General features: G+C 55.7%; 1 protein-coding gene across 4 annotated transcripts in view; it reads left to right on the forward strand.

Annotated features, from left to right (window-relative positions):
• The window catches only part of MED10 (mediator complex subunit 10), a 181,263-nt gene continuing 154,639 nt past the window's right edge, over window positions 1-26,624 (forward strand). Inside the window, exons 1-5 of one of the 4 annotated variants that reach the window (XM_045442600.1) lie at window positions 6-201; window positions 1,513-1,596; window positions 4,254-4,356; window positions 17,148-17,296; window positions 18,574-19,571. In XM_045442600.1, coding sequence (XP_045298556.1) covers window positions 80-201; window positions 1,513-1,596; window positions 4,254-4,356; window positions 17,148-17,291 — 453 coding nt within the window. In that variant the 5' untranslated portion in view covers window positions 6-79 and the 3' untranslated portion in view covers window positions 17,292-17,296; window positions 18,574-19,571. Of the gene's footprint in view, window positions 202-1,512; window positions 1,597-4,253; window positions 4,357-6,504; window positions 7,151-17,147; window positions 17,297-18,573; window positions 19,572-23,396; window positions 24,156-26,624 lie in introns of those variants that run through there. The other 3 variants (XM_045442610.1, XM_045442618.1, XM_045442590.1) reach the window with 3 other exon arrangements.

The following is a 26,624-nucleotide window of genomic DNA, read 5'->3' on the forward strand; positions in this document are numbered from 1 at the left end:
CGGAAGTGGCGGCGGGCTCGGGCGGAAGCAGGAAGCGGCGGAGCAGGACCACGCGCGGGGCGGTGTTTGTTGTGGGGCCATGGCGGAGAAGTTCGACCACCTCGAGGAGCACCTGGAGAAGTTCGTGGAGAACATCCGGCAGCTCGGCATCATCGTCAGCGACTTCCAGCCCAGCAGCCAGGCCGGGCTCAACCAGAAGCTGTGAGTGGCGGCCCGAGTCCGCGGGCGTCTGCCGGGGCTGGCGGGGCGGCGTCTGCCGGGAGTCGCGCCGGGGAGCCGGGCCGCGGGGGAGCCGGGGCCTGGCCGGGAGCCGCCCCTCTCCGCCGTCGTCTGGGCCTGGTCTCGCTCCAGGCTGTGCGCCCGGGGCGGGCTCGCCGCCGCCTCTTGCCGGCCCTCCTCCCTCCTGCTCTGCTTTGCTGCAGCCTTTTCTTGGGGGCCCATTTGGAGACTTCACCATGGGCCGACTGCAGTTTCTGGGCCTGATAATCAAAGCCTGTCCTCGAGCGCGTGTGACTCCTTCCTTTTCTCCTGGGCCCTCCTTGGGACTTCTGTCCCCGTCCCCAGAGGGGAGGCGGACTTCACGGGGGAGTGCACCGGATTGAGCCCCGGAAGCAGAGGGGTCTGAAACCACTTGCTGCGGAGGCCTGAATGTGGAGGAGTTGGATGGGGGAGGTGGTGAGGAAGGTTGCAGACCGTTTATTAACTTTTTTGGCAACAGCTCCGTGCTGGCCATGGTATCAGGCCCTGGGATGAACAAGAGGCAAATACGCGAACAGAATGTCCTGATGCAGGGCTCGGCTTTATAGGGGGTACAGACATCCAACATAATTGCAACCCAGCGTTACAAACCCAGTGCAGGGGGACTAGCCTGGTGATCTCTGAAGCCTCCAAAAGGAGGCTGAGATTGAACCAGCCAGGGATAGTTTTCTTACCCCCAGACTCGGAGGATGGGCTCTTAAGTGGGAGTCTGCTGCCCCATCTGTTCTCTGAAATTGCACACAAAACCAGGTGGAAGTCAGGGTAATTGTTTTTGAGGGAAGATTGATAGTTTTCATCAGATTCTCAAAAGGGTTGGTTTCTGTCCCCCCCGTATTGGCTGTTTCTACTTTAGAAAAGAAAGTCAAGGGTTGCCTGGGTGACTCAGTGGTTAAGCGTCTGCCTTCAGCTCAGGTCATGATCTCGCTGTTCATGAGTTCAAGCCTCACATCTGGCTCTGTGCTGTCTGCACAGAGCCTGCTTCAGATCCTCTGTCCCCTCCCTTTCTGCCCCTCCCCTGCGTGCGCTCACTCTCTCTCTCTCAAAAATAAATACATGAAAAAAGGAAGAAAGTCAGATACCTGAGGGTATTCTCCAACTCCAGAGCTTTCCTAGGAATTCTGTAGCTAAACAGAGCCATGCGCCTTGTTGGGGTAAGGAACTCTGTCTCCTGTGGAGTTCTGGTTGGCCACCTGGGTGGTGTTCCTGCTGTCATGTGAATTAACCACATGGCCCACTTTTGTTTTTTTCCCCCAGGAATTTTATCGTTACTGGCTTACAGGATATTGATAAGTGCAGGCAGCAGCTTCATGACATTACTGTGCCTTTAGAAGTTTTTGAGTAAGTATCATTCTTGATTTTCATTTGAGTAGAATTCTTGTTTAATGATGCTATAATGACTCCTTCAGCTACTGGCGTTTAGCACATTATAGGTGCTGGGGATAAGCCAGTGAAGATAGACGAAAATTACTTGCTTTCAGGGAGCCTGTGTTTTAATAGGATTAAAAACTCAAAAAAAAAAAAAAATCTACATATTGTTGAAAAAGAGTTAACATGTGAGTAAAGGTTTATTAAATATGTGAAAAACACCATAGGCTCTCGAAAGTCCATATCGCTTTTTTTCTTGAGGGATAAAAAGTTCTACTCGGGCTGTTATAAAAGAAAAAAGAAAAAACTATAGGCAGAAACAGCGTGAGAAGTAATTTGGTGTGGTGTCTTTCAGGCTGCGCTGGGAGTGCTAATTTTAGTAGATGGCAAATATCTGCTCTGGGGGGGGAAATAAAGGTTCTTAGACCAAGTGAAATTGGGAAGGCTGTTCACTGTTTGTTGCTGGAGAGCTGTGTGTGCCTGTCCTAGGCGTGGCCCAGAGAACGCCTCCAGGAAATAAAGTTACAGATTTGTTTAGTTCAGGTTTTATCACACTGATTTTACAGGTGAGAGAACTGCTAAGTAACTGCGTCGGGCTGTGTGGCTCCTAAGTGTCAGAGTTACGAGAAAAATTCTGGACTCGTCCTTCCTCGCCCAGAGCCGATGTCTCTTGCCAGGCAGCGTCTCTCTCCGGAGGCGGAGCCAGCATTGATGGCAAGAGCATGTCAGTCCTTTTGGCCTTAAAACTGCAAATGTTGAGTCACTAGATTTCCTTGGACAGTTAAGGGAAACGTTACCATTTTAACGTCGCGGAAAGGTCAGAGATACAGGGCCTCGTGACAGCACAGCTCAGGAGCTGCCTACATAGACGGGACACACAGGCTGCACTCTTACTGCTCTTGGCCCTGTCCTTTCTCCCTGGCCATGGTGTTGCGTGTTCTTAGCGTGTTCTGTGAGCCCATCGAGTTCTCCGCGTGCGTGTGTTAACGGCTTTAGGCTCCTGGACGGTGGCTGCCTGCCTGCCTGCCTGCCTGTGAATTGCAGGAACGTGGAGGCTAATTTGCTTTTCCTGAAGTGTCCTCATTAGTGCTGTTCTGGCGGTGAATGTGTGGGATGGATGTCAGGCCAGATGCCGGGTGACTGCCCCAGCCTTCTGAAGGGCCAGTGAGAGAAAGGGATGGGGACTGATTGTGTATGGGCAGCAGGCGGTGTGGCCTGGGCCACCACGGCCACAGTCGGGGGGCAGAAGGGACGGTTGAGATTCATCCGGGGCGTTGGGACCGCGATGGCCTCTGAGCTCCACCAGGTAGCAGGTGAGAACTGTCCGTCGATGTGCACGAGGTGGGAGGAGTTTCCAGGGTCTCAGGGGCCTTTTTTAGCTCACGCTTCCAGACAGGCACAGTGACTGTGGCAGAGAGAAAACTGTAACCCGTGCTCCTCTCTCCGGGACTGGGGGTTGCTGTGTCCGCGGGAGCGCACTTGGCCCTCGGGCCTGGAGAGAGAGCCCCATCCGAACGCTGTTGCTGTTGAGACAGTTACTTGTCTCGGACACTTGAGCCTGTCAGGTGTTTTTCTTCAGAATTGGATGTGTTTTGTTCAGAACTAACCCTAACTTGGCTTCTTTCATTCCATCATTTCAAAAACATTACAATAAAATGGAATTTCTAAAACATGTGATGTATTGATTTTTTTATCTGTCATAATTAAAGGCCAGTTTTTATGCCATTAACAGTAAGTGAACGGTGTTTTTGTTTTTTTTTTTTTTAATCTCTGAAGTGACAGTTTTTTGTTGGAGCATAAATTGGACTTCGTGGCCGTGATTTCTTTTCCTTTGTAATGAGAAATTAGTGTAGTTGAAGGGTATGAAGGTCTGTAAGGTACGGAAGTGGGCACGTGGCCCACGGCTGGTAAACGTGGGTATTCATGCAGCCAGTGCGCTTGGTGAAGTCTGCAGGCGAATGAAGACATCTTGGGGACAAGTGTCAGAAATCTCAAAAACAGCTCTACAATTTAGAAACAATTGGAGAGAATCCCTCTGTTAAATTCATGTTACTTGGGTGTATTTAGGGAAGTAGTGTGTCAGGGCCCCCGCCCCCCAAAAGTGGTACAACAGTTTGTGTGTAATCTTGGGGCCGGCAGGGCTGGGGCTGCCCCGTGCACAGCTCCCTGGCTGCTCTGGCAGCCCCCAGGCTCCTGTGCAAAGGGATTGCCCGGGGACTGATGGGGTGCCCCCCCCCCCCCCCCCCGGAGTGGAGGCCACATCTTGGCGAGAACCCCTCCCCGGCCTGAAACCCTGGCTCACGTCGGTCCTCTCTTTGTCGAGAGCTGCCTGACCTTACAGGTTATTGTGAGGGTCAAGGGAACTGAAGTAAACACTGAGGATGTGAAGCTCGCTTGGGTTGTAATTGGTCATTGCTTGATTGCGTGAGTCAGTCGCGCTATTAGAAGTCATAGATCACATCATCTATACTTGCGTAAATGGGAGAATCCTGATTCACTTGGTTCCCGGGCACTGTTTTGTCCAACCAAGGCCGTGTGAAGTTGTGTGCACTCGCTCCTTTCTGTCCCTGAGAAAACTGAGAACAGGCGTCAGCCAGGAGAACGTTAATGGAGGTGTTTGCTGTCTCCAGATACATAGATCAAGGCCGAAACCCCCAACTCTACACCAAAGAGTGCCTGGAGAGGGCCCTGGCCAGGAATGAACAGGTGAAAGGCAAGATCGACACCATGAAGGTAAGGCGCTTGTGAGCACCAACTAAGGTCCGAATGTGAAGAGATCCTTACAAAGCAGATTTGGCCGATAGACCTTGTTCCTTTCCACACGTGGTAAAACGTGCACTATTTCACACGGTGGCACAGCGGAGACCTCTGTGTGTAACGGGCGGTCAGTAACACAGAGCAGCGGAGGGCCTGGTCGGGGCGGACGGGACGCAGCAGGTGGTGGCCTGCCCAGGCGAATTCTCGTGACGGTTCCTTGTCGCTGGCCAGCCGTTGGCGTAAGACCAACTGCACGTTTGTACTTTGCTGCTTTTTGATGCCGTCTGTTCTGCCGTTTCCTGGAATGATGGTTCCGGGGCTTAGAAGGTTCCGAAATCTTTATTCCCTGCTCCTTGTTCAGTGCTTGTCTCCAGCGCCTGGCTCCAGGCCCGTTCGTGCTGTGGCCCCTGTCCTCAGCGCTCCACAGAGCACTTCTCTGTGTGTTCTTTGCTTTGATGAGAACTGGAGAATTCCATGCATCTTGGACGTGAAATATGCGGGGCTTTTTTTTTTTTTTTTTTTTTAATTTACATTGACTGAGCGGTGGTTCAGATTGGGGTGCGTGGTTCTTCCTTTCCCACGCTGCGCCGTCCCCTCATCGCCCGTGCGTGCTGGCTTCGTGCTGCGAGCTCCCGCCTCCACCCACTCCTCACCCCTGCCTGGCTGCCCGGCCTCGTGTCCCCCTTCCTCCTGTTCCCTCTCGCGCGGCCTTCTCTGGAGCTCTGGCCTGTCCTCTGCACCCACCGTCCTCGGGGCTCAGCCTGCGTCTCCTCCTCAGGCCTTGGGGACCAACCTTTCCATGGGGGTGCCTGAGGAGGATGCCCCTCTTCCCTTCCTCTCCCATCTCGTCCGTGGCAGCCTGGGCTCCAGCACCTTGGGGACGAGCGTTGTGTCCCTGCTGGGGCCTAGCGCTCACTGAGTTCCAGGCCGGTATCTCGTGTGTGCGGGGATGGCCACGCGGTGACCTCGGGGCTCGGGGCCCAGGGCCCAGAGCTCTGTGGCTGAGCGCGGGGAAGGAGCAGAGAGGCCCTGCCTGGATGACCGTGACGACTTTGTCACCTGCTGCCCTGGGTCACCGGGCTTCCTAACGTCCCCCCTGGTGATCCGTCCTGGTGCCGGGTAGCCTGCCCTGCGCGTGGCACTGCTGTGATGGTCTGTGTGGTGCCCGCAGCTTCCTTCCTGTTTTGTCAGTTTGGGGTGCGTTGCCCTTGAGCTCAGCGTCGCCCTCAGGACATCAGGCCGTGGTGGCCGGTGCCCTTGTGAGCGAGCGGACGGGTTTTGGTCCGTGTGCGCTCGGCTCCTGCTTTGGCCTCGCCCTGGTCGACTCCAGCGCCGCGGACAGTGTGGGGATCCCTGCGGGCGGTGACGCATGGGGACTGTGACCTTCGGCGCGCATCCGTCTCATCATCGGAGATCTGTGCGGGCCTCGTGGCGCAGTTCCGTGGCCTTCGTCTGCCCCGCGGACCGTGTGTTTAACCTTGCCCGAGTTCCAGCTTAGACGGTGGTTGTGTTGAGGTGCGGTGTCCCTTGAGAACATGTGTGAGGTCTGCTCGTGTCTGTAGAGCTGCCTTTCAGTGTGACTCTCACGGAAAGGCTTTCAGATGCTGGCAGGTGCTTCGCTGCTTTTCAGACCGGATTAGAACAAGTGTGAGGCGGATAAGTAGGATCAAGAAGCCACAGCATTTGCAGTAGAGAGGTTTCCAGGTGCTCCGAAAGCTTTGATCAAGCTGTTTGCACACGGCGAGTTTGACGTGGTTTGAGTTAATAATTGCTTAGTTAAATATTGTGTGAGGATTCCCGTTACGTGTGTTGTCTGCAAAAGTCATTTCCACGTGTGTGGCTGGCACCTCACAGGAGGGGCTTTTCTAGTTGAAGTATTTATGTTGTGCTCATGGATTCCTCTCTCAGATAGTTCGTTAACGTACCTCTAACACAGTTCTAAGCTCGTAGGCATTGCTCGTAGCCGGGTCATGAGCAGGCAGTGTGGACGGCCGCTTACGCAAAGGGAAGGCACGGTTTCTGTTCTTTTGAGTTGGAGGCTTGGGGGGTGGGGAGTGAGTGTCTGCCACTTGGGTGACGGGTCACCAACAAAGATACTTTGATGCTGTATGTTTTTCTTCTTAGAAATTTAAAAGCCTGTTGATTCAAGAACTTTCTAAAGTATTCCCTGAAGACATGGCTAAATATCGAAGCATCCGAGGGGAGGACCACCCCCCTTCCTAACTTCACCGTCCTGCTTTCTGAAGACCCTCCTGGTCTTGTGTGAGTCGCTGTGACCTTCAGGCAGGCTGGGACTGACCGCGGCACCAGTGCGGCTTTCCCGGGCCCGTCCTCCAGCCACCCTGTCCTCGTCCTTGGCCCTGGGGGACGGTGGGGCCCGGAGGGCGGGCAGAGCTGTGCCCCCGGCTGCCCCTCTGTCCCCGATGTGCGTCTGTTCGGTCCCTGAGCTTTCAAATGGCTGGGGATCGCACGTCTTTGAGTGCGATGCATTTAATTGTCCACAGCAGAGTAGTCTCGGGAATATTCGCTATAATAGTTACATTAAGTTTTTAAAGATCCACCTAATGGTTTTCTTTTTATGTGCTGTTTCTTTTCCATTTTACCATGGTTTCACACCTTAAAACAAAGAAAAATTGCTTTTATTGGAGCAATACTTTGAGTTGGTTTTGTGTTTTATATTTTCAGTTATGGTGCCTAAAGAATGTGTTCAGCGTAACTGTACATGGATTTCGATTAGACGGAAGCAGATAATAAAGCCTTTAAGTATTTACATCATGTATTCCGTGCAGTTATTTTTATAACATTTTATAGTGTAGTACAGTATATCTTGTAAACCGTCAACTATTGCTTCCCCCAAAGTGTGAGTAATATTCATACAATTTGTTCTCCAGGCAGAATTCTGGAGCCGCCTGGGGGCTCAGTCCGTGAAGGGTCTGACTCTTGGTTTTGGCTCCGGTCATGATCTCAGTGTTTGAGAGATTGAGCCCTGTGTCGGGCTCTGCGCTGACCGTGCAGGGCCTGCTTGGGATTCTCTCCCTTTCCCTCTGTGCCCCTCCCCTGTTCACCTGCATGCTCTCTCGCTCTCTCTCTCTCTCAAAATAAATAAACGTTAAAAAATACAGAGCAGCATTGTGATTTCCTGCAGCCGGTTTCCTAGAGGGTGTACCATCCTGAGGGAGGCGGGTTCACGGACACCAGTGAAATGGCCAAGGGCTGCGCCTTTCCGCTGCAGGATGTGCAGGTCCCGGGAGCCTGGTTCCTCGTAAACTCGGGCGATTCTCCTAGGGCAGGACAGCGGCCGTGAGGAGGGATCCTTGGAGTGGGATGAGCACCGAGCACAGGGACCTGCTCCGGAACGTCTGCCTGTGCCCTGGGAGTTTTGTGTGGCTGCCGAAACAGAGCGCCACAAACCGGGTGGCTTAAAACAATGGAGGTTGAGCTTCTGGTTCCAGAGACCGGAAATCAAGGCGTCGGCAGCTGGGGGGGTGGGGGTCCTTCCTGCCTCCCGCGGGCTTCTGGTGGCTCCGGGTGCTCCTGAGGCAGCGCTGCCCCGATCTGCGCCTGTGTTCACGTGGCTCCGTCTTCTCCACGTGTCTCCCCTGTCTCTCCCAGTGATGTTTGTTGCTGGGCTTAGGTCCCACCTGGACAATCCAGGTCCAGAATCTTAATGGCACCTGCGAGGACTTTCAAAATAAGGTGACATTCACAGGGTCCAAGGGGACACACCTTTCTGGGGGCCACCACTCACCCACGCGGTGCCCTGTTTGGCGGGTCCGGCCGTCAAGTGCCCTGGCTTTGCCGCTGGGGGGCTGCCGTGTCTGCACCCCCAGACCCGCTCAAAGTGGGCTGCTGCCTGCGTGACTGCCTGATGAGCCCCTGTCACCTGGGGCCACGGGCCACAAATTGAGTTTGAAGCTGCGGGCTGGTGAAGACGGTGAAGCTGTGTGTGTACGTGGAGACAGAATGATACTTTTTCCTTCTTCCGTAAGATCTTTTTCTACGTTTTGAAAGCAAATACTAAGTTGTGCAAAAAAGGAAGACACAGGCATTATGGTTTGGTGACGAGGAAGCAGCATTGTGGGTGACGGTGGTGGAAGTTACAGAGCCCAGATACAGGCACATACAGATCCAGACACACACACACACACACACACACGGATCCAGACCGACACAGACGCACAGACACACACACAGAAGCACATACACACAGATCCAGACGGACGTGGCCACGTGCATTGACACAGACATGTCAGTGACGACTGCATTACTGCAGGTGTGCTGGGGCCGGGGCGGGGGCTGCGAGGGAAGGCAGTGTGTGAAAAGGCAGTGACTGGAGCCCAGCTGCAGCTTGGGGGAGCTTTGGGATCCTGAGGACAGAGGCTCCGGAAGGGCACTGCAGCCTCCGTGGCAGCCTTGGGGAGCCCTGTGTCACGCCCACGGGAGGAACGGTAGCGTGAAGTGACCAAAGCCACACTTCCTCATCTGGGTGCGGAGCCCGCCGGCCTTCTCCCGAGCGGAGGACGCGTCCTCTCTGGTGGCACATGCCGTGCAAGCTCCCACCGGTCCTTTATGTGAGTACGGCCTCCCAAAGCAGACATTTAAAATGGGTTCCGATTTTTGGGTAAGTGCGCTGCAAACACAGAGTGACGGGACGCACACGTCCATTTAATTGTCAGACACGTTGGAGGGCGCCTGGGTGGCCCAGTTGGTTAAGCCTCTGACTCTTGATTTCGGCTCAGGTCATGATCTCGGGTTTGTGAGATCCAGCCTCGCATCGGGCTCTGCTCTGACCGTGCAGAGCCTGCTCGGGTTTCCCTGTCTCCCTCGCTCTCTGCCCCTCCCCTGCCTGCAGTCCCTCCGTCCCTCTCAAAATAAAGAAACAAACTTAAACCACGTTGGAAGTACAGGCAGAGGACAGCTCTAAATGACCGGCCATCGTTTTGGGCTTTAGTTCCATCTGTGCATGGGATTGCTTCCTGCCTCATCTACCAGTGACGGGAGGGGAGGGCCACCTGCATAGGAACCGTCTGGGTCAGAAGCGGACGAAATGGTGGCACAGTGCCGTCCCAAGCCTGACCTCTAATCTGGTGCTCGGGAGCAGAGGGCTTTATTACTGACCTGACCTGGCGGGAACGAGCCTCGTCGGGGGCCGGCTGACGACGGCCTGTGCTGTGGGGCTGGAGAAGGAGGGACGGGGCCAGCCCTGTCCTTCTGGTCTTTGCACCGGAAGGTTGGTTTTCACCACATGGACTCAGGAGCTCAACTTGGACTTAAAAATGATTCCTCCAGAGGAGGTGAAGTCTGTTTGGTTCGGGGTGTCTGAGATGAACCGCTTGGAGGCATTCTTGGGAACCCTGCCCCATCCCACCGGGAGCCTTGTGGAGGCCTGGGTGTGTGGGCACCCCGGTGGCCCTGCCCGCCCCACATCAGGCCTCCCCACGGTGCCAGGCATTGAGGCAGAGGGCTGTCCTCCAGACACACACTGCGGAGGGGATCTGGCTGCCGCCGACTTTGGGAGCGTGAGAGCACGTGGTCACTGACCCCATGGAGAAAACGAAGCTGTTGTCCCTCCAAGCCTGTGTGGTGGCAGGGATGGCTGATGGGGATCAATCACTGGCTGTCCTGTCTCCTTTCACCCTCAGACCACATTCGCGAGGCCTCTCTTGTTCCCGCTGAGAGGGTTAGTGAACCTGGGACAGAAGGTGTGTTCCTGGGGTCTTGTACCCCCAGGGGGTCTGTGCTCAGAGGCCACCAGTGAGGGGACCAGTGTGCTGCAGGAGACGTGCTGGGGACAGTGGACGGGACTTGGCCGGGGCTCCCAGGGAGGAGCGAAAAGATGCGGTGGGGACGTGCCTGCCGGCCTGTGCAGCCAGTAATGCCTTCTGTTTGCAGGAACTCCGATTGCCTCGTGCACCTGGAACCCCCCCCCCTCCCCCCCAGGCCGGCCGGTGCCGCTCTCGCTGCTGGCATGGAGGGGAATGTGCTCGGACGGTTGTTCAGGAGGGGCGTGGGCAGGGCGGCGGGTGCCGGTCGTGGTCCGTGGTCCCCGATCCGTGCCATGCGGAAGGCACCGTCTGTCCTGGCTCTGGAAGAGCCACGCAGGGAGCAGGGACCTCAAGGAACCCCACCGGGGGTGTTCCAGGCCCAGATCTGCAATTCGGTGTAGATGGTGGCCCCTAAGTCACAGACGTAGCCAAAATAATAACCGAAGGATTCCCGTCGGTCTAACGATAGACGTTCAAATACGTGTGTGCCCGCCTGCGTTTCTACACTGTGTAATGCATCACGAGCACCATGTGTATACAGACACACGCATGCATGTACGTATACACGTCCATAGAGTCCCCACCCCCTCCAAATTCACATGTCCTAACCACCAGTGTGGCTGTATTTAGAGATGGGACCTCCGAGGACATTAAGTACGGTTAAGTGAGGTCGTAGTGTGGGGTCCTAATCAAATAGGATCCATGGCACCGGAGGAAGAAGAGGAAGGACGCTGGCGGGCTTGAAAGTCCACGTGGGGACACGGCGGGGACAGGGGGCCGTCTACGACGCACCAGGACCCGACCTCGGCAGCCCCATTGCCGACCTCTAGCCTCCAGAGCCGTGAGGAGCGGATGCCAGAGGTTGAAGCCGTCCGCCTGTGGTGCTTTGTTGGCAGCAGCCGAGCTGGCCGGGACACACCCGTGTACTCTGTGCTTGGGACACGACAGCTTATCCATCTACAGACCAACCAACCGATAATGATCAGTCAATAAAGAGTCACGCACTTTTACGATTTCTCTGTTAAATTTTACTTAGTCTGATTGCTAGTCTCGGTTCCCAGAGCCACTGTCTGATTATTTTGCCCATCACACCCAGCTTGTCCACGCAGTGGGGTGCTTTACACTGGCTGGAGGAGGGGGAAGGGGGGAGGAGGGGAGGGGGGAGGAGGAGGAGGAGGAGGAAGAGGAGGAAGAAGAGGGTGGTGGGGGAGGAAGAGGAGGGGGAAGGGGAGGAGGAGTAGGAGGCAGAGGAGGAGGAGGAAGAGGAGGAAGAGGGTGGTTGGGGGAGGAGGAGGAGGGGGAAGAAGAGGGAGGTGGGGGAGGAGGGGGAAGGGGAGGAGGAGGAGGGGGGAGGAGGAGGAGGGGGAAGGGGAGGAGGAAGGAGAGGGGAGGAGGAGGGGGAAGGGGAGGAGGAAGGAGAGGGGAGGAGGAGGAGGAAGGGGAGGAGGAAGGAGAGGGGAGGAGGAGGAGGAAGGGGAGGGGGAGGAGGAGGGGAAGGGGAGGAGGAGGAGGAGGAAGAGGGTGGTTGGGGGAGGAAGGGGGGAAGGGGAGGATGAGGAGGAGGAGGGGAAGGGGAGGGGGAGGAGGAGGAAGAGGGTGGTCCCATGGCATCTCCACCGCAGGCAACCACAGCCTGCTTGGAGAAGACAAGACTCAGGTCCTTTGTTATCTTCTTGGAGCTTTTCCAGCCTAGACACGCAGTCTGGGCAGAAGGGAGACAGACTGCTCCTCGAGGTGGGCACAGACCAATGGGGGGCACAAGAGCTGTCTTAGCTGTCTTCTTTGCCATTTTTGTTGGGGGGGGGGCGCCGTTAGGATAATGAGGGTGGGAAGGGAGGCCAGCCTCGCTCTGCAGCTGAACACACACAGGCTGAGGAAACAAGGGATGTGCTGACGGAATATTTATTCCTGGCTTTATTTATAGCATCGTCTGGTGCAGAATCAGAAATCCGCTAAGCAGCAGATAGGTGGGGCCGTCCCTCCCGTGTCCTGCCGCTGCTGGGACTTTGTGGGCTCTGGGGCTTTGTTTCCTCCCGCAGCCCTGACCCGTGTTCTGCTCTGGCTCCTGCAGTCCGGTCGTCAGGTTCTGTGGCCGAGTTACAGTCTGCGAGGCCTTTTACTGCCCGGTAAACGAAGGGACTCGTGTGCGAGAGAAGCAGGATTGTGAGAATCTCTCTTTCAGGAGGGCTTTCCCACCTTTCCTTTTTTGTTGGGGAATGGTGTCTCACCTGGGATTTCTCTGGACCCTGGACTGGGATTTCTCACTAGGACCAGAGGCATTTACTTTGTCCACTTTCTTTTCAAGTTTCAAAGGCTTTTAGGGCATGAGCAATCTTAGGTAGAATAATGGCATCAATAATGCTTTAAAACTTACAATGTTATATAACTTACCTCATTTGATAATTGAAATATACATTGAAAATAATTACGTACGTGTGTGCGTGTATAATTTCATTGCTTTCATTTTGTTACAGTTTTATTTGGTTGCCATCATTATTAGCCTCTATCACTCTTACAGGTGTGTAGGCAGCAAATTAGGGAAGGTTCAACTAACAATTGTGAAAAAAGATGGGGCTTAGATTTCTTTCTCCCGTGGCAAGCGATTTGAAGTTGTCTGCCCACAGCAGCTACAGCCCCTCCCAAGCATTAACCAGGCTCCACAGCGATACACCTTTGTCAATGCCACTTGTAGCAAATGGTCTTGCCTTCACATCACAAGATGGCTGCTCTCCCTCCGGGCACAGCGACTGCGTTCCAGGCAGGGAGAACGTAGAAGAGGAATGGGCAAAGGGTGACAGAAAGACCACCACTGCGGAGGCCTCGCCATTTCATTCTGGAGGAACTGTCTCCTTGAGGGGCTTGTACCGCATCTCATTGGCCAGGATGGTGTCTCTTGGGCACCCCGAATCGCGAGGGTGGCGAGGGGATCTAGATCTTAGCTTTTACGGCCTGTAGGGCAGAGGCAGGCCAGGAGGGAAAGGGAGCTGTCAGGTGACCTACAGGGCCCCTTCTGGCACATTCAGGACATGAGACCTGGATTTCCAGGTAGCAGGTGCTGACGTCGATTCTTTCCCGCAGAAGCTTACTTGTAGGGGTAATTTAAGGCCAAAACCTTAAATTTCATGGAAGTAAATTTAGATCCCAGATGCAGCGCTAGGAGTGTTTCAAGTTTAGTTTACTTGGCGCACACGTGGTGTCTTTTGTATTAGGAGCCGAAGGTACAAAGCTACGTGTGGTCCCGCTGCGTGGACAGCGTGTGGAAGGAGAAGGGGCAGGACGCAGGGCCCTCCCCAGGCTCATCCCGGGCGCCGGGGGATAATCTGGACGCCAGAGATCAAGAGCAGGTGGAGCCTGTGACCCACTTCTCCTTTCGCCAGGGAGCTGAGTGGCCTCGGCAGTGCCTTGCCCCAGGTCCTTGTCACGCCTCTGACCCGGCTTCACCGTCGTCCCTGCCCGTGTGGTCCTTCTTAGTGGCTCCAGATGCTGCCGCGGCCAGTGCTGGCTCTGGTCCTCCAAGGCCAGGTGGAGGAGCCCCGGGTCCCTGAGCTGCAGGAGCCTTGGGTGCCCCGTGGTTCTAAAGCTTCCTGCAGCTGGAGGGGGCCTGGGTAGCGCGGGGACAGCCGTCGGCCTCTTCAAAGCCCGCTGCCCCACACGTTTCCTGCTTCTCCCCAACACCTGCCGTCACCTCTTCCACGTCCTGTGTTCTCCCTTCTCCAGGCTGGGTTCCTGCAGGGGCTGCTGCCCTCCAGCCCCACCCCTGCCCCCCTTCCTCTAGAGAAGGCCCTGAGCTCCGTCCAGACCGTCTCAGCTGCCCTCCTAGGGAGGCGCCGAGTGTGAGATGCGCTCAGGATGAAGGAGAGACTGGTCTTTTCCGCCCCGTCCTCCCTTCCCGCCCCCTCTGTGTGCTACCCCAGGCGACACTGCAGGACCCTTCTGTTAACTGGCCGGGGCCCCATATTCGGGGACCTGTGCACATATTGTAGCCTGTGGGCATCCCGTGTGTGCCGAGGCATTTATGAATTTGTGAGTGTGTGCAGACGGGAGCGTTTAGTGTCCCAAAGGGATGCTAACACGGTTGTCGGCGGATTTAATCAAAGGAAGCAGCTGGGGCCCCGGCAGAGAGCAGAACAGGAGATGGGCCTTTTATGTAAACTGTCTTCTGACCTCTTTAAGTTCGAGATGGGAGTGGAAAGCCGAAGGCCCGTCTTCAGCGTATATCCTGCCCCACGGTGAAGCCAACGGTGTTGCAGGAGCAAATGGAGGCCGTCATTACTGTTATTAATAACCGTTTACTCACCGTGCACAGTGTGCAGCCAGGCTCTTCGCACAGAGCATCGTGGCCTCCCCACATGGAGAAGGCGGGCCACGCAGTATCGATCTGGACCGGTTTTTCTTCCTGCGTCTCGTGTTAAGCTTCAGTGGTCTTGTTTGTACAAATGTACAGCAAGCGAAATCAGAGAGCGTGCTTAGCGCTGTTATCTCACGTGCTTGTTTTCCACCTTGAAAAATGCAGACAGTACGGTGTGAATGGCATATTCCAGCCCCCAGCTTATTAAATCCAGATACCTTCCCGGCAACCACAGATGCTCTAAGTATACGCTCACACTTCTGTTTATACAGAAGCATGTGTGGGTGGCTCAGTCAGTTAAGCGTCTGACTTCGGCTCAGGTCATGATCTCACGGGTCGTGACTTAGAGTCCCGCGGAGCGCTCCCTACTGTCAGCGCAGAGCTCCCTTTGGATTCTCTGTCCCCACCCCCCCGCCCCCCTGCTCCCGCTCTCTTTCTCTCTCTCAAAATAAACCTCAAAAAATACAAACAGGATCACATACACACTGTTCAGCATCTCACTGTTTTTACTTACAGTATCTCTGGAGATGCCCTCCTGTCAGCATGTGTGGGGCCACCTCAGGCTGGCACCAGAGCCTTGTCCCCAGGATGCGCTGTCCAGCACCCACACCGTCTCCGTCGGGTGGTCCTTGGGCCCTTCTCTCTCAGCTCTAGCACAGATCCACAGGATGCACCTTTGTTCAGCACCGACGACATCGGAGGGTATCCCTTGAGATTAATTTCTTGAAGGGGAATTGCACGTATATACATTTTCATAATTATTGCCAGCTTGCTAGCCTGAGAGAGGCCCCGAGTAGGTCTCCCAGTGTGGAGCTCGGAAGCCCTGAGCCGGGACTGACCTCCGAGTTGCTGAGCACCAGTTCTCTGGACCCTCTGTACAGGCGGGCAGACCTCCAAAGCTTAAGGTTTTCTGGGTGTCCTTCCAGCGGTCGTGTATGTGTGCTGAGGCCGTGTGCGTGCTCGCTCCCTTAATCCCCCAAATAGTCCGGAAAATCTCCCCGGGCTGGGACGTGTGGGTCCCGGGAGCACTGGAATTGCTTGGGGAGGTGTAGGCCCCACAGCGATGGCCGTGTCCGGCCAAGGAAATCAGAGATGTGTCCCCTTCTCGCCTTCCAGACACAGGCGTCCACGTTCATGCAGGAGGCCGGCTGGGGAGGAGGGATGCAGACCCCGAACAAGCCAGCCCCGACTCTTGTGTGGCTCGGAGGCTGTGGTTGGAACAAGGGGAAGGGTGGCTCTGTGTGCACTTGGCTGGCTCACGCCAAGGTCAGTACGTCCGTTTCTGCTTTCAAATAGCTTCACTGCACCGATGGTCAGAAATACAGTTTACATCCCCTTCCAGGACCACGTACCCAAAGCTTCACAGAATCATACCTACTTTAGCCATACGTGTGAGCTTTGACCTACCCGATCCTCCCCTTCCCCTCCCTTCCCCTCCCCTCCTTTCTTTCTCCTTCTCTTCCCAGAAGCAATGGTGATCCACTAAATTGGGTTCACAGCCCATGGAGGGGCCCCTACCTGCCGGGGGAAAAGTATGCTGTGCTCCCCCAGTGTTCTTGTGATGAGAGGCGCAGTGTTGATTCAAGCCACCCAAGGTTAAAAATGGCTGAATCTCACCGCTCTGTTATCACTCCTCTGTCCTCACCCATGTCTGCCCCCACCGTTTGGCCTTCCTCCGGCCAGCTGGCCATGGCCGGGCGCCCTGCTCGGGTCTGACATGAAGGAGGCCCCGTGGGCCCAGAGTGACGCTCTCGGACCTGGTGGCTCCTTCCCCCATCTGTGTGACGTCTGCAAGGGATGGGCTGTGGAGCAGACGGTCACCCAGGGCACAGGTGGGAGGTCCGTGCATGTGGAAGCCTTCTTCCCAGGAGGAAGAGGACACTGACACTGAAGGAAGGTTATTGTCACAACGGTTGTGTCCTCCCCACTTGGCCATGGAAGCAGATCCGGAGAAGCTGAGTCCCGGCCAAGGGCCCAGGCCGGCGGAACTGGCTTGGAGCTGGGCTGCCTTGCCTCAAGCTGGAGAGCCGGCTGCGGCTGTCCTTCCGTGGACAGCCCATTTCCTCTGTAGCTGCTGGTGTGGCTCTGGCCGTGTAGTTAGTAGGCGCCGGTCAGGCTGTGGACAGCCCAGGAACACGCCGTGCGCGTGGCCTTTCAGAGCGGCCTGCTGGCACCACGGAGCCGGGAGAGGACCATTTCTTTTGGGAGCAAAGCAGCGCTGATCTGTAACCACCCACACACTTGGAAATGGGACACTGCCCTCTAAGGACACCTCATTTGACCGGACGGCTGCCTGTCCCTGAAGATGTCCTCTGAGGTGGGCAGCCCACGACCGGCCTCCTGCAGCCCCTGTCCGCTCCACCTTCTCGGCACATGGCTCCTACCCCTGGAGTGGGGGGGGGGGGGGTCATGGCAGATGGAGCCCTCAGGAACCACTCGCTCAGACGGAGGAGGCCGAGGTCCAGTTGGGCTTTGCAAAAAGAGCTCTGGGATGGATGCTGGGATGTCGTCTCTCAAGATTGCTGTGAAGAGGTGAGCTATCCCAGCCGTAGGAGCGGAAGGTAAAGGAGTAGGAGAGGGAGCAGGGAGAGAGACTGCTTCCGGTCCTGGGCCAGGGCCTCATGAGAGGCGAAATCCTGTGCTTACATCCCCAGGCTTTCGCGGGGCACGAGACGTGGAACGCGCCGCCACCGGACCCGCCACGAGCAAGCTTCTCAGCTCCCGTGTCTTCCTCGAGGGCCGTTAATGATACGGATCTGAGATACTTTGAGGTTCCCCTCTCAGTCGCTGCAACTTGAACTACGTACGTCTTACCCGAAGCTCCTCTCAGTTCTCTAAGCGTCTGTTTGGTTTCAGCGGAAGACCAAATGTTGGAATTTTCCTTCTTCTTGATCTTGATTTCTAGTGTCAGTGACCCCAGTGTGGATCACTCCTCCCCCGTTGTCTTCTACCCGCGCACCGTCTCACTATGCCCTGGCTGCTGTCTTCCCAGCCAGGGCTAAAATGTCAGAGATGGTCACCATTGCCGGGGTCCTGCAAAGCCGTGATGCCTTCAAAACTCCGTATCTCTGATGGGCCGGGGTCCCTTTAGTTTTGAAGGAATCCATTCTCAAAACTTTGGAGATGGAAAGTTATTGGTACCTAGAGCTGGAAGAAGCCTGGGCCTTCAGGTGGTAGGTACCACGACTGCTTTTGCCGAGAACCCTCCGCAGAGGAGCGTCAGTGTCCCCAGGGCCTCTCTGTGAGCGCCAAGGGAAGAACTTGGTCCGTCCCCAGGCCACCCCCTCCTTCCACCCCTGAACGCTGGATTGTCAGAAAGTTCTCTTATGTGGTGACCAAGTGTGTTTGCCCGCAGGTTTCCTCTGGTGGTTTCAGTTTTGCTCTCCCTGGAACAAGATAGCCGTACGTCTACTGACAGTTCCAATATAATGCATTTTGGGGTCTTCTCAGTAACTTTCCATTTGAGTGAACTTCTATCTATCTATTCATCCATCCATCCGTCTTTTATTTATCTACCTATCCATCCATCCATTCATCTGTTACCTATCGTATGTCTATTTATCTATCTATCCATCCATTATCTATCCATCCATTCATCCATCCATCCATCTGTCCATCTGTTATCTATCATCTATCAATTATCTATCAATCATCTATTATATATTGATAGGCTATCTATCATCTATCAATTGTCTATCATCTGTCTATCTATCTATCCATCCATTATCCATCCATCCATTCATCTATCCATCCACCTGTCCATCTGTTATCTATCGTCTATCAATTGTCTATCAATCATCTATTATATATCGACGGACTATCTATCATCTATCAATTGTTTATCCATCCGTTATCCATCCATCCATTCATCCATCCATCTGTCCATCTGTTATCTATCACCTATCAATCATTTATCAATCATCTATTGTATATCGATGGGCTATCTATCATCTATCAATCGTCTATCTATCATCTGTCTCTCTCTCTTTCTCTCTCTCTGTCTCTATGTCTGGTTGATACATCCTAAGATGACTCTCAATGAGTCACGCTCGTGTATAATCCCCTCTCCCTTGAGTGCAGGTGGAACCTGTGAGTCCTAACCAATAGAGTGTAACCAAGGAGAGGACATGTGCCTTCCCAGACCACATAACATCATCTAAGACGCCATCTTAGCAGACTGGTGTGAAAGACATTCTTTCTTCCACTGGCCTTGACGATGCAAACGGCCATGTTGTGACCTGCCTGTAGAACCGAGGTGGCCTCCTGTGACAGCCTGTAGGAATCATAGCGCTCAAGGAGATGGATTCTGGAGCTGGAGCTCTTAGCCAGTGTGTTAATAAACACAATGTGTTACGAGGTAGGACACCTGAATTATGACCGTTGTTTATCTCACTTGTCCGAGAGTCCGACACCGGGCTGCACAGACTTTAGCAGCAGACTGTTCATGAGCTCATACGGCAGGCGAGGAGCTGTGAATTTCTTCCCTTCATGGGTGGGATGGAGCCCCCCCTGCACGCAAGGACTGTTTCTTGATAAAGAAGAGGCTGGGAGGAGACTCCGGAAGACCTCCCTGCCCTTCCTCTGCTGTGCTCCCTGGTGCGGGAGCCTGGTCCCTGCACCCTGCATCGCTCCAGACCCCTTGCTGGTGGATCGAGCTAGTGCTGCTTGTGGTGGTTGAACGTCCACATCCCAACCCCCAGAACCTGGGAATGCTATCCTGTACGGCAAAGGGGACTTTGCAGCTGGGATTAGGTTAAGCATCATGAGATGGGGAGGCTGTCTGGATGATCCAGGTGGGCCCAAAGTAACAATAAGTGTCCTTATGGGGGAACCACAGGCAGGAGATCAGAGGAGGAAGTGGGAAAGTCACAATGGAGGTAAGAGGTTGGGGTGATGTGAGGGAGGGGCCACACACCAGACAATGTGGGTGGCCCCAGAAGCAGAAAAGGCCAGGAAAGGGATTCTCTCCTGGTGCCTGCAGAAGGAACCCCCGGCGATTCCTTGACTTTAGCCCAGTGAGACCGATTTCAAAATTCTGGTCTCCAGCACTGTAAGAAAATACATTTGTGTTGTTTTCAGCGTGTGGTGGTTTCTTACTGCAACCACAGGGAACTAATACAGCTGCCCTTTCTGCAAGAGGAATACCTCTCTTGCCTGCCGCCATGGGGCTGATGGGGACCCTGTGTGGACGGAGCTCTCTCATCCGTGTTGGGCTGGGCCACGTGACTGGCGTCGTCCCGTGAAGTGTGGGCCCTTCCAGGGCCCGGCACAGCCTCCTTGGTGGTCCTTGACCCGCCCCGACCCCCCTTGTCTGCCGTGAGGACGGCACACCTGCTCTTCAGCCCAGACCCAGGTGTGATGGGCACTGGAGCAGAGTGAGAAACAGGCCTTCCTCGTGAGCCACCGAGATGGTTTGTCCCTGTGCACAGCCAGGCTCCCGGCCTGGGTCGGCCCGTGGGCGGCATTGGAAGGAGGGTTGCAGCAGCCAGGGTGTCTTTGCTGCTTGTCAGCCCCAGCAGGTGTCCCTGGACCCCCTCCCCTCTCCCCTCTCTTCAGCCCCAGAGCTGTCCCAGGACCCTCTCCCCTCCCTTCAGCCCCAGCAGGTGTCCCTGGACCCCCTCCCCTCTCCCCTCTCTTCAGCCCCAGAGCTGTCCCCGGACCCTCTCCCCTCCCTTCAGCCCCAGAGCTGTCCCCGGACCCTCTCCCCTCCCTTCAGCCCCAGCAGGTGTCCCAGGACCCTCTCCCCTCCCTTCAGCCCCAGCAGGTGTCCCTGGACCCCCTCCCCTCTCCCCTCTCTTCAGCCCCAGAGCTGTCCCAGGACCCTCTCCCCTCCCTTCAGCCCCAGCAGGTGTCCCAGGACCCTCTCCCCTCCCTTCAGCCCCAGCAGGTGTCCCTGGACCCCCTCCCCTCTCCCCTCTCTTCAGCCCCAGAGCTGTCCCAGGACCCTCTCCCCTCCCTTCAGCCCCAGCAGGTGTCCCTGGACCCCCTCCCCTCTCCCCTCTCTTCAGCCCCAGAGCTGTCCCCGGACCCTCTCCCCTCCCTTCAGCCCCAGAGCTGTCCCCGGACCCTCTCCCCTCCCTTCAGCCCCAGCAGGTGTCCCAGGACCCTCTCCCCTCCCTTCAGCCCCAGCAGGTGTCCCTGGACCCCCTCCCCTCTCCCCTCTCTTCAGCCCCAGAGCTGTCCCAGGACCCTCTCCCCTCCCTTCAGCCCCAGAGCTGTCCCTGGACCCTCTCCCCTCCCTTCAGCCCCAACAGGTATCCCTGGACCCTCTCCCCTCTCCCCTCCCTTCAGCCCCAGCAGGTGTCCCTGGACCCTCTCCTCTCTCTTCAGCCCCAGGAGGTATTTCTGGCAGCTGCTATGTGCTGGCTGTGGTTCCAGCTTTTGCCTTGCGGCCCCTCCTGAGGACCCAGCTCCTGCAGGGGACCTGGCCTCTGGGCTCCACTAACCTCTGCTTCTCTCTGGTAGTCCTCCCATCCTGGGGGAGGGTTCTCCTGCTTTAACCAATCCTTGGGTTGCCTCATGGTTTGGTTTTCTATCTCTTCTAACATCTTTGTAACCAGTTTCCCATGTTAAATGTTGTCTATTGAGCTGTCTGGTACGGTCCTTGTTTTTCTGGCTACGTAGAGCTGGAATAGCTGGTGAGTGAATTAAAAAGAAAGGAGAAAGACGACAGCTATTGGCAAAGGAAACGGAACACGACATGCGGACGTGTTTTGGCGGTGGTAGGGAATATAAGAGATGCACGGACCGTCCACCCGATGAAGTGCAATTTACAGATGCTTCATTCTTGCAGATGATGCTGAAACCCCTACTCTCTTTCTTAGGCAGACACGTTCACGCACATGCACACGTGTGCGCGCATCTGTCTGTGGGGCCCCCAACGGCACGTCCTTGGGAACGGGTAAAGCTTCCTGGGCAGCTGTGATCTAGAGGTTCTGGATGGAAGCATACGGGAAGAGAAAACACTGCATGTTTGCAAAAAATGGCAGCGATGGTTCCCCTCCCTGTCTGCAGTGTGACGTCCGCTCTCTTCTGTCAGGAGGTACCGTCTGTTTTTCTCCTGCTTGAATCTGGGCCGATCTCACGACTTGCTCTGACCGACAGTCGGTAACGGACGTGGTGCCGTGTCAGTGCCAAGTGCAGGCTTCACGGGGCCGTGTGCGCTTCTGCGGTCTCCTGAGAACCCTGCCCGGCTGCCGTCGTGGGCAGGCCAGGGCTGGTGTGCAGGAGGATGAGAACCTCGTGGTGTAGACCAACCTACCCAGCGGAGGCCCCCTGGACCGGCCAGTCCCCAGCTGACCCGGAAGCCGAGCTCAGGTCCGTGAGAGAGCCCCGCTGAGCCCGGAGCTGCCCGCCGAGTCCAGGCCAGATGTCACTGAGGAGGAAGACTTGTAGAGCTGGCCCGGGGTCCCTGTGAGCACAAACACGGCACAGTACTCGGAGAGGAAGTTAAAAGCATAATCGTGTGCAGCCTGAGCCCAGTTCTGTGGACCTTCCCAGGTCTACTGGTGAGAGGCTCTGGGAGGAACAGCAGGCCCACAGATGGACCGGGATTTCAGCGTGCAGGGCCATTGCAGCTGGGCGAGAGGGGGCCCGCCGCTGCTCAGTGTCCTGGGACCCTTTCACCAAAGCCTCTCTTCACAGCGGAGAAGGACTCCGGCCTGGATTCCTGGTCTGGAAGCAGGGATAGAAGATCTGCCTCAGGGGGCACCGGGGTGGCTCAGTCCGTTAAGCATCCGACTCTTGGTTTTGGCTCAGGTCTTGGTCTCGAGGTTTCTTGAGCTGATAGCATGGAACCTGCTTGGGATTCTCTCTCCTCTCCTCTTCTCTCCTCTCCCCTCCTCTCCTCTCCCCTCCTCTCCTCTCCCCTCCTCTCCTCTCCTCTCCTCTCCTCTCCTCTCCTCTCCCCTCCCCTCCCCTCCCCTCCCCTCCCCTCCTCCCCTCCCCTCCCCTCCCCTCCCCTCCCCTCCTCTCCCCTTTCCTCTTCTCTCTCCCTCTCTCTCTCTCTCTCTCAAAATAAATAAGTGAATTAAAAAAAAGACCTTCCAAAGAACATTTTTTGAAAAATCATCACTCGTCTCACTTAAAGAATAATGAATACTGTCTAGTTTAATAGGCTTGCATTTGCTCTAAATAAAAGAAGTTAAAATTTGTCTGCCTTGAGCAACATTGTTGGCACGGAAAGTGTTCCTTGTTTTACCCTGGTGCTTTTTGTCCCTTTGGTGTGCTCGTGGCCCCTGGTTGAAAAGCATGGTGGTGGGGTGGGCTGGGGAGGGTGTAGGATCGTGGGACAATTGGCTCCTAGGGTTTTAAACCCAGGTACCAGTTGGTTCTTGGACCCAGGTCTGCATTTTCAGCAATGCCTGAGGGCCAAGTAGGCAAAGCGCCATTAATAGGTGCTTATTATGCACTAATTAGTACCCCTCTGCTGGGGAGAAAAGTTTGCTAGAAGATGAAACGAACAAGGTACGTGTGAAACAAGGAACTCACGTCTAAGCAACTGTCCTGCATGGCTCTCCATGCAACGCGGGTCGTCTCTTCCGAGGGGAGCCCTTTGGTGGGAACGCTGGTCAGATGTTCCTCCTGCTTCTGCTCCGGGGTCTTGTCACGGCCCGCCCTCCTTGCTTCTCCGCAGTCTCTGCCTTGGAGCACACGCCATTCCGATCCTGGTAGGTTCTTGTTCCCCTAGTGGTGAGTCGGCCTGGGACCAACGTACCAGTTGCAGAAACTTTCCAGTTTTTAATTGTGGATTCCAGAATTTCGGGATTGTTGGCTACTGTGTTTCTATTGCTCTCATTACTTGTTGATGATGCTGGCTTCTGCACAGAGCTGTGCAGTTGTCAGAGCGGGGGACTCTCGGTGATGATGAGGCCACAGAAGCCCTTCTTTCCTTGCCCTTCCAGGAACCCAGTAGAAGAGCATAGGCTTGGAGAAGAGAAGAGGAAACCATGGGACACCAGCCAGGGGTAGGGAAGGTGCTGAGGGGCAGTGGGTTCCTCCTGACCCCTTCTCCCCCCGGGTCCAGGGCATAGTGGGAGCCCAGATTCATTGGACACCGGTGCAGGCTTGTCCCACACCATGGGTCACTGTTGATGGTGCCGTCCCTGCACTGAGGGTGATGCTGTAGGTCTTGAAGAGAAGAGGTGGGGACTACGCTTCCCAGAGACACCTCACAACACCTCCTGTAGCCAGAGACACCCTGGGACACGATGGCACAGGCTGGAAAGTCTTCCTGGCATGATCGACGGCCCGTTTGTAAGCACTTGTGCGCAAATGTGTTTACGGAGCCGGGTGTCCCTGCCGTGACAGCCCTCTGGTATTTACCAACTGGTGCCCTTACACAATTCTTATAAAATAATGCGCGGACGGGACAAGAGCAGCTGTGAGCACCATGGCACCTCTTTATCAGAAAGTTTCCAATCCTGTCTCTCCCACTTCCTCTCCCCTGCCCTCTACCCGGGGCGCTGCCATTATTTTAGGGTTCTGGCCACAAAAAGAAAATTCTTTCATTTAGAGATGAATTTTCAGGCCCCAAGATTATTGCTCTTACGGTACAACTATTGCTTTTGGGAGTGGCTGGCAAGTAATATTGTCAGATTTATTCTGAAACCAGAAATGAAGGTCAATTAAATGAACCTTATTATTAAAGAGTTCAGTAATTATGCAGCGTTGCACTTTCATTAGCTGCCCCCTTTGACAAAGGTAATAATGATTTTGAAGCTACATACAGAGAGAGGCAGTATCCTGTATATAATTGCATATGCATGAGGGAAAAAAAATCATTCATTTTCTTAGCGCCTTTAACCCGTTAGACGAGTGTGTGCCGACTTCAGGTAAGTGATGCCAGACTGGCACGTTTCCTTGGACGCTGTTTTCTCATGTGTTGACACATATGTTCACTACTTCCTGTCCCTCGTGACCTCTTGTACGTTAATGGCCGATTGATAATATGGCCCCCAAATATGAGTGCAAGGAGAGGTGAGAGCTGGCCAGGGTTTTCGCCTCCAGTCAGCCTCTGCCTCAGGAAGCCTGGTGGTGCCAGGGCACCTCTGTCGTGTCTCAGAGCCAGCGTGCACGGTTCCCTGATCTGCCAGTGGGGACGGCCAGGCCCGTCCCCTCCTTCCAGGAGGAGTGGTGTCCAGTGTGGGACACGCGTGGGGCACCAAGGTGAGGCTGAGCTTCTGGCGCGGGGCCCTTATCGCCTCCTTCTCTGCGGGTGACGGTGCCGTGTGGCTTCTCGCGGGGACAAGCACTTCTGGAGATAAAGGCGGGGCCGGAAAGGTGCATCCTTGACTCACGGCCCTGGGGGCCCTTCTGCTGGCCACCCACCCACCTTCTCTTGCCTCAGCTGTTGGAAACCACGTTAAAAGCTAGAGCGGGGTTCAGGTTCTGGGCGGTAGGTGTGGCAGTGGCTCTCCTGGGCCTTGGAGGGCCCCTCCGAGCCTCTGCTCCTTCTCTGGAAGGTGTCTGTGAACTAGCGATGGAAATGTCAAGAGGTTGCCGCTGAAGGTCACGGAGAAGGGGAGGTCCGGCTACTGTGAAGTTACCAGATCAGTCAGCAGGAAAGTGGGGTTCAGAGCGGTGGAAGTGGAAATCACTTGAGATTTCTCCCCCAAAGCCCTCCTTTCGTAGATCAGAAGGCTGGCTCGGGAGGCACAGAGTGGGGCCTGGAATCCGGGCCTTGGGGTCCCAGGCTGGCTTCCTACCACCCCTGTGGGTCGGCCTCTTCCGTGGGAGACAGAATCTGGCTCCTCAGTCAGGGTCAAACAGCCACCCCCAGGCTCCTGTCATCGGGTTCGAGGTGGGGGGAAGTGGGGGTTTCCATGACCCTGTATCGGGTTCGGGGTGGGGGGCAGTGGGGCATTTCCACGACCCTGTCATTGGGTTCAGGGGGTGGGCAGTGGTGATTTCCATGACCCTGTCGTTGGGTTCGGGGTGGGGGGGCAGTGGTGGTTTCCATGACCCTAAGGAAGTAGCAGCAGGTGGAACGTTACCTGTCCTGTGAGGACACAGAGGGGGCCTGCGCCCCGCTGGCGGCTGGAAGCCCCGAAGCCATGTGAAGCTGGGCTCCTGCTCTGGGGGCCCTTCTCTGGGACCACAGCCCCGCATTCTTGTCCCCCAGCCTTGCCGCCAGGCGCAGCCCTCTTTTGCCTCTGCCTCCTGCGGCCTGCCAAGCAGCCGGTCTGTTAGGGGTTGAATCTGTCCCCCAAAAGTGGTGTGGAAGTCCTAGAGCCTGGCGAATGTGACCTTATTTGGAAAGAAGGTCTTTGCCGACGTCATCAAGTTACGGTGAGGAGGTAGGAGACTAGGCTGGTGCTCATCCCACAGGTGGTGTCCCCATAAGAAGAGGAATCCCAGGGTGGGCAAGCAGGGAGGGAAGGCCATGTGACGTCACGCAGGGAGACTGCCACGTGGCAGCAGAGGCAAGGACTGGAACACTGGGAACCTGGGCAAGCACCAGGGCTGCGAGGAGGGCGCGGATCAGACACTCCCCTGGAGCCTGCAGAGGGAGCAAGGTCCTGCCACCGCCCTGAGGACCCTGGCCTCCAGCCGCCCAGCCCCAGGGACGAGTGCAGGTTGTGAGCCTGCTCTGTCACCCCAGCCCCCCTGTGTCCCCGTGTCCCAGATCTCCCGCGCCACCCAGTCCGCAGGGCCACTCCGGTTCCATGTCACAAGCAGCTTGCACACACCTGCCGGAGCTGGGACGCCCGCAGCTGCCTTCTCGCCCTTGGCAGAGTTCCTGCCTCCACCCTGACAGCAGAGGGAGCTGACTCCTGCTGTCCCCACCCATCTGCCCGCGGCAGAGGTGTCTGAACCCCGGTCACGGGGGCACTGCTCCTGGAGCGGCCCCCAGGTGGCCTCCAGGGCCCAAGGCTCTCAGTGAACCTTTGTGCTAGGCGTCTGGTTAGCCATGCTCCGTGACCACAGGCCGGGAGAACTGGGGGGAAGGTTCAGTCTGCATGAGCTTTGCTCATCTTGGGAAGCTGTATTTTTGATGAGTTTCATAAAAGTAAATCAGTGACCTTTATGTTTAAGACTTTTTTTTTTTTTTTTTTGAATGACGTTGGTTCTAAGTTCAGGGAGAAATAAATTGGTGTTATACATTTGTGCTTATGAGAGAAGCTTTTACT

This window comes from Leopardus geoffroyi, chromosome A1, assembly GCF_018350155.1.
Source record: "Leopardus geoffroyi isolate Oge1 chromosome A1, O.geoffroyi_Oge1_pat1.0, whole genome shotgun sequence".
Taxonomy (NCBI): Eukaryota; Metazoa; Chordata; class Mammalia; order Carnivora; family Felidae; genus Leopardus; species Leopardus geoffroyi.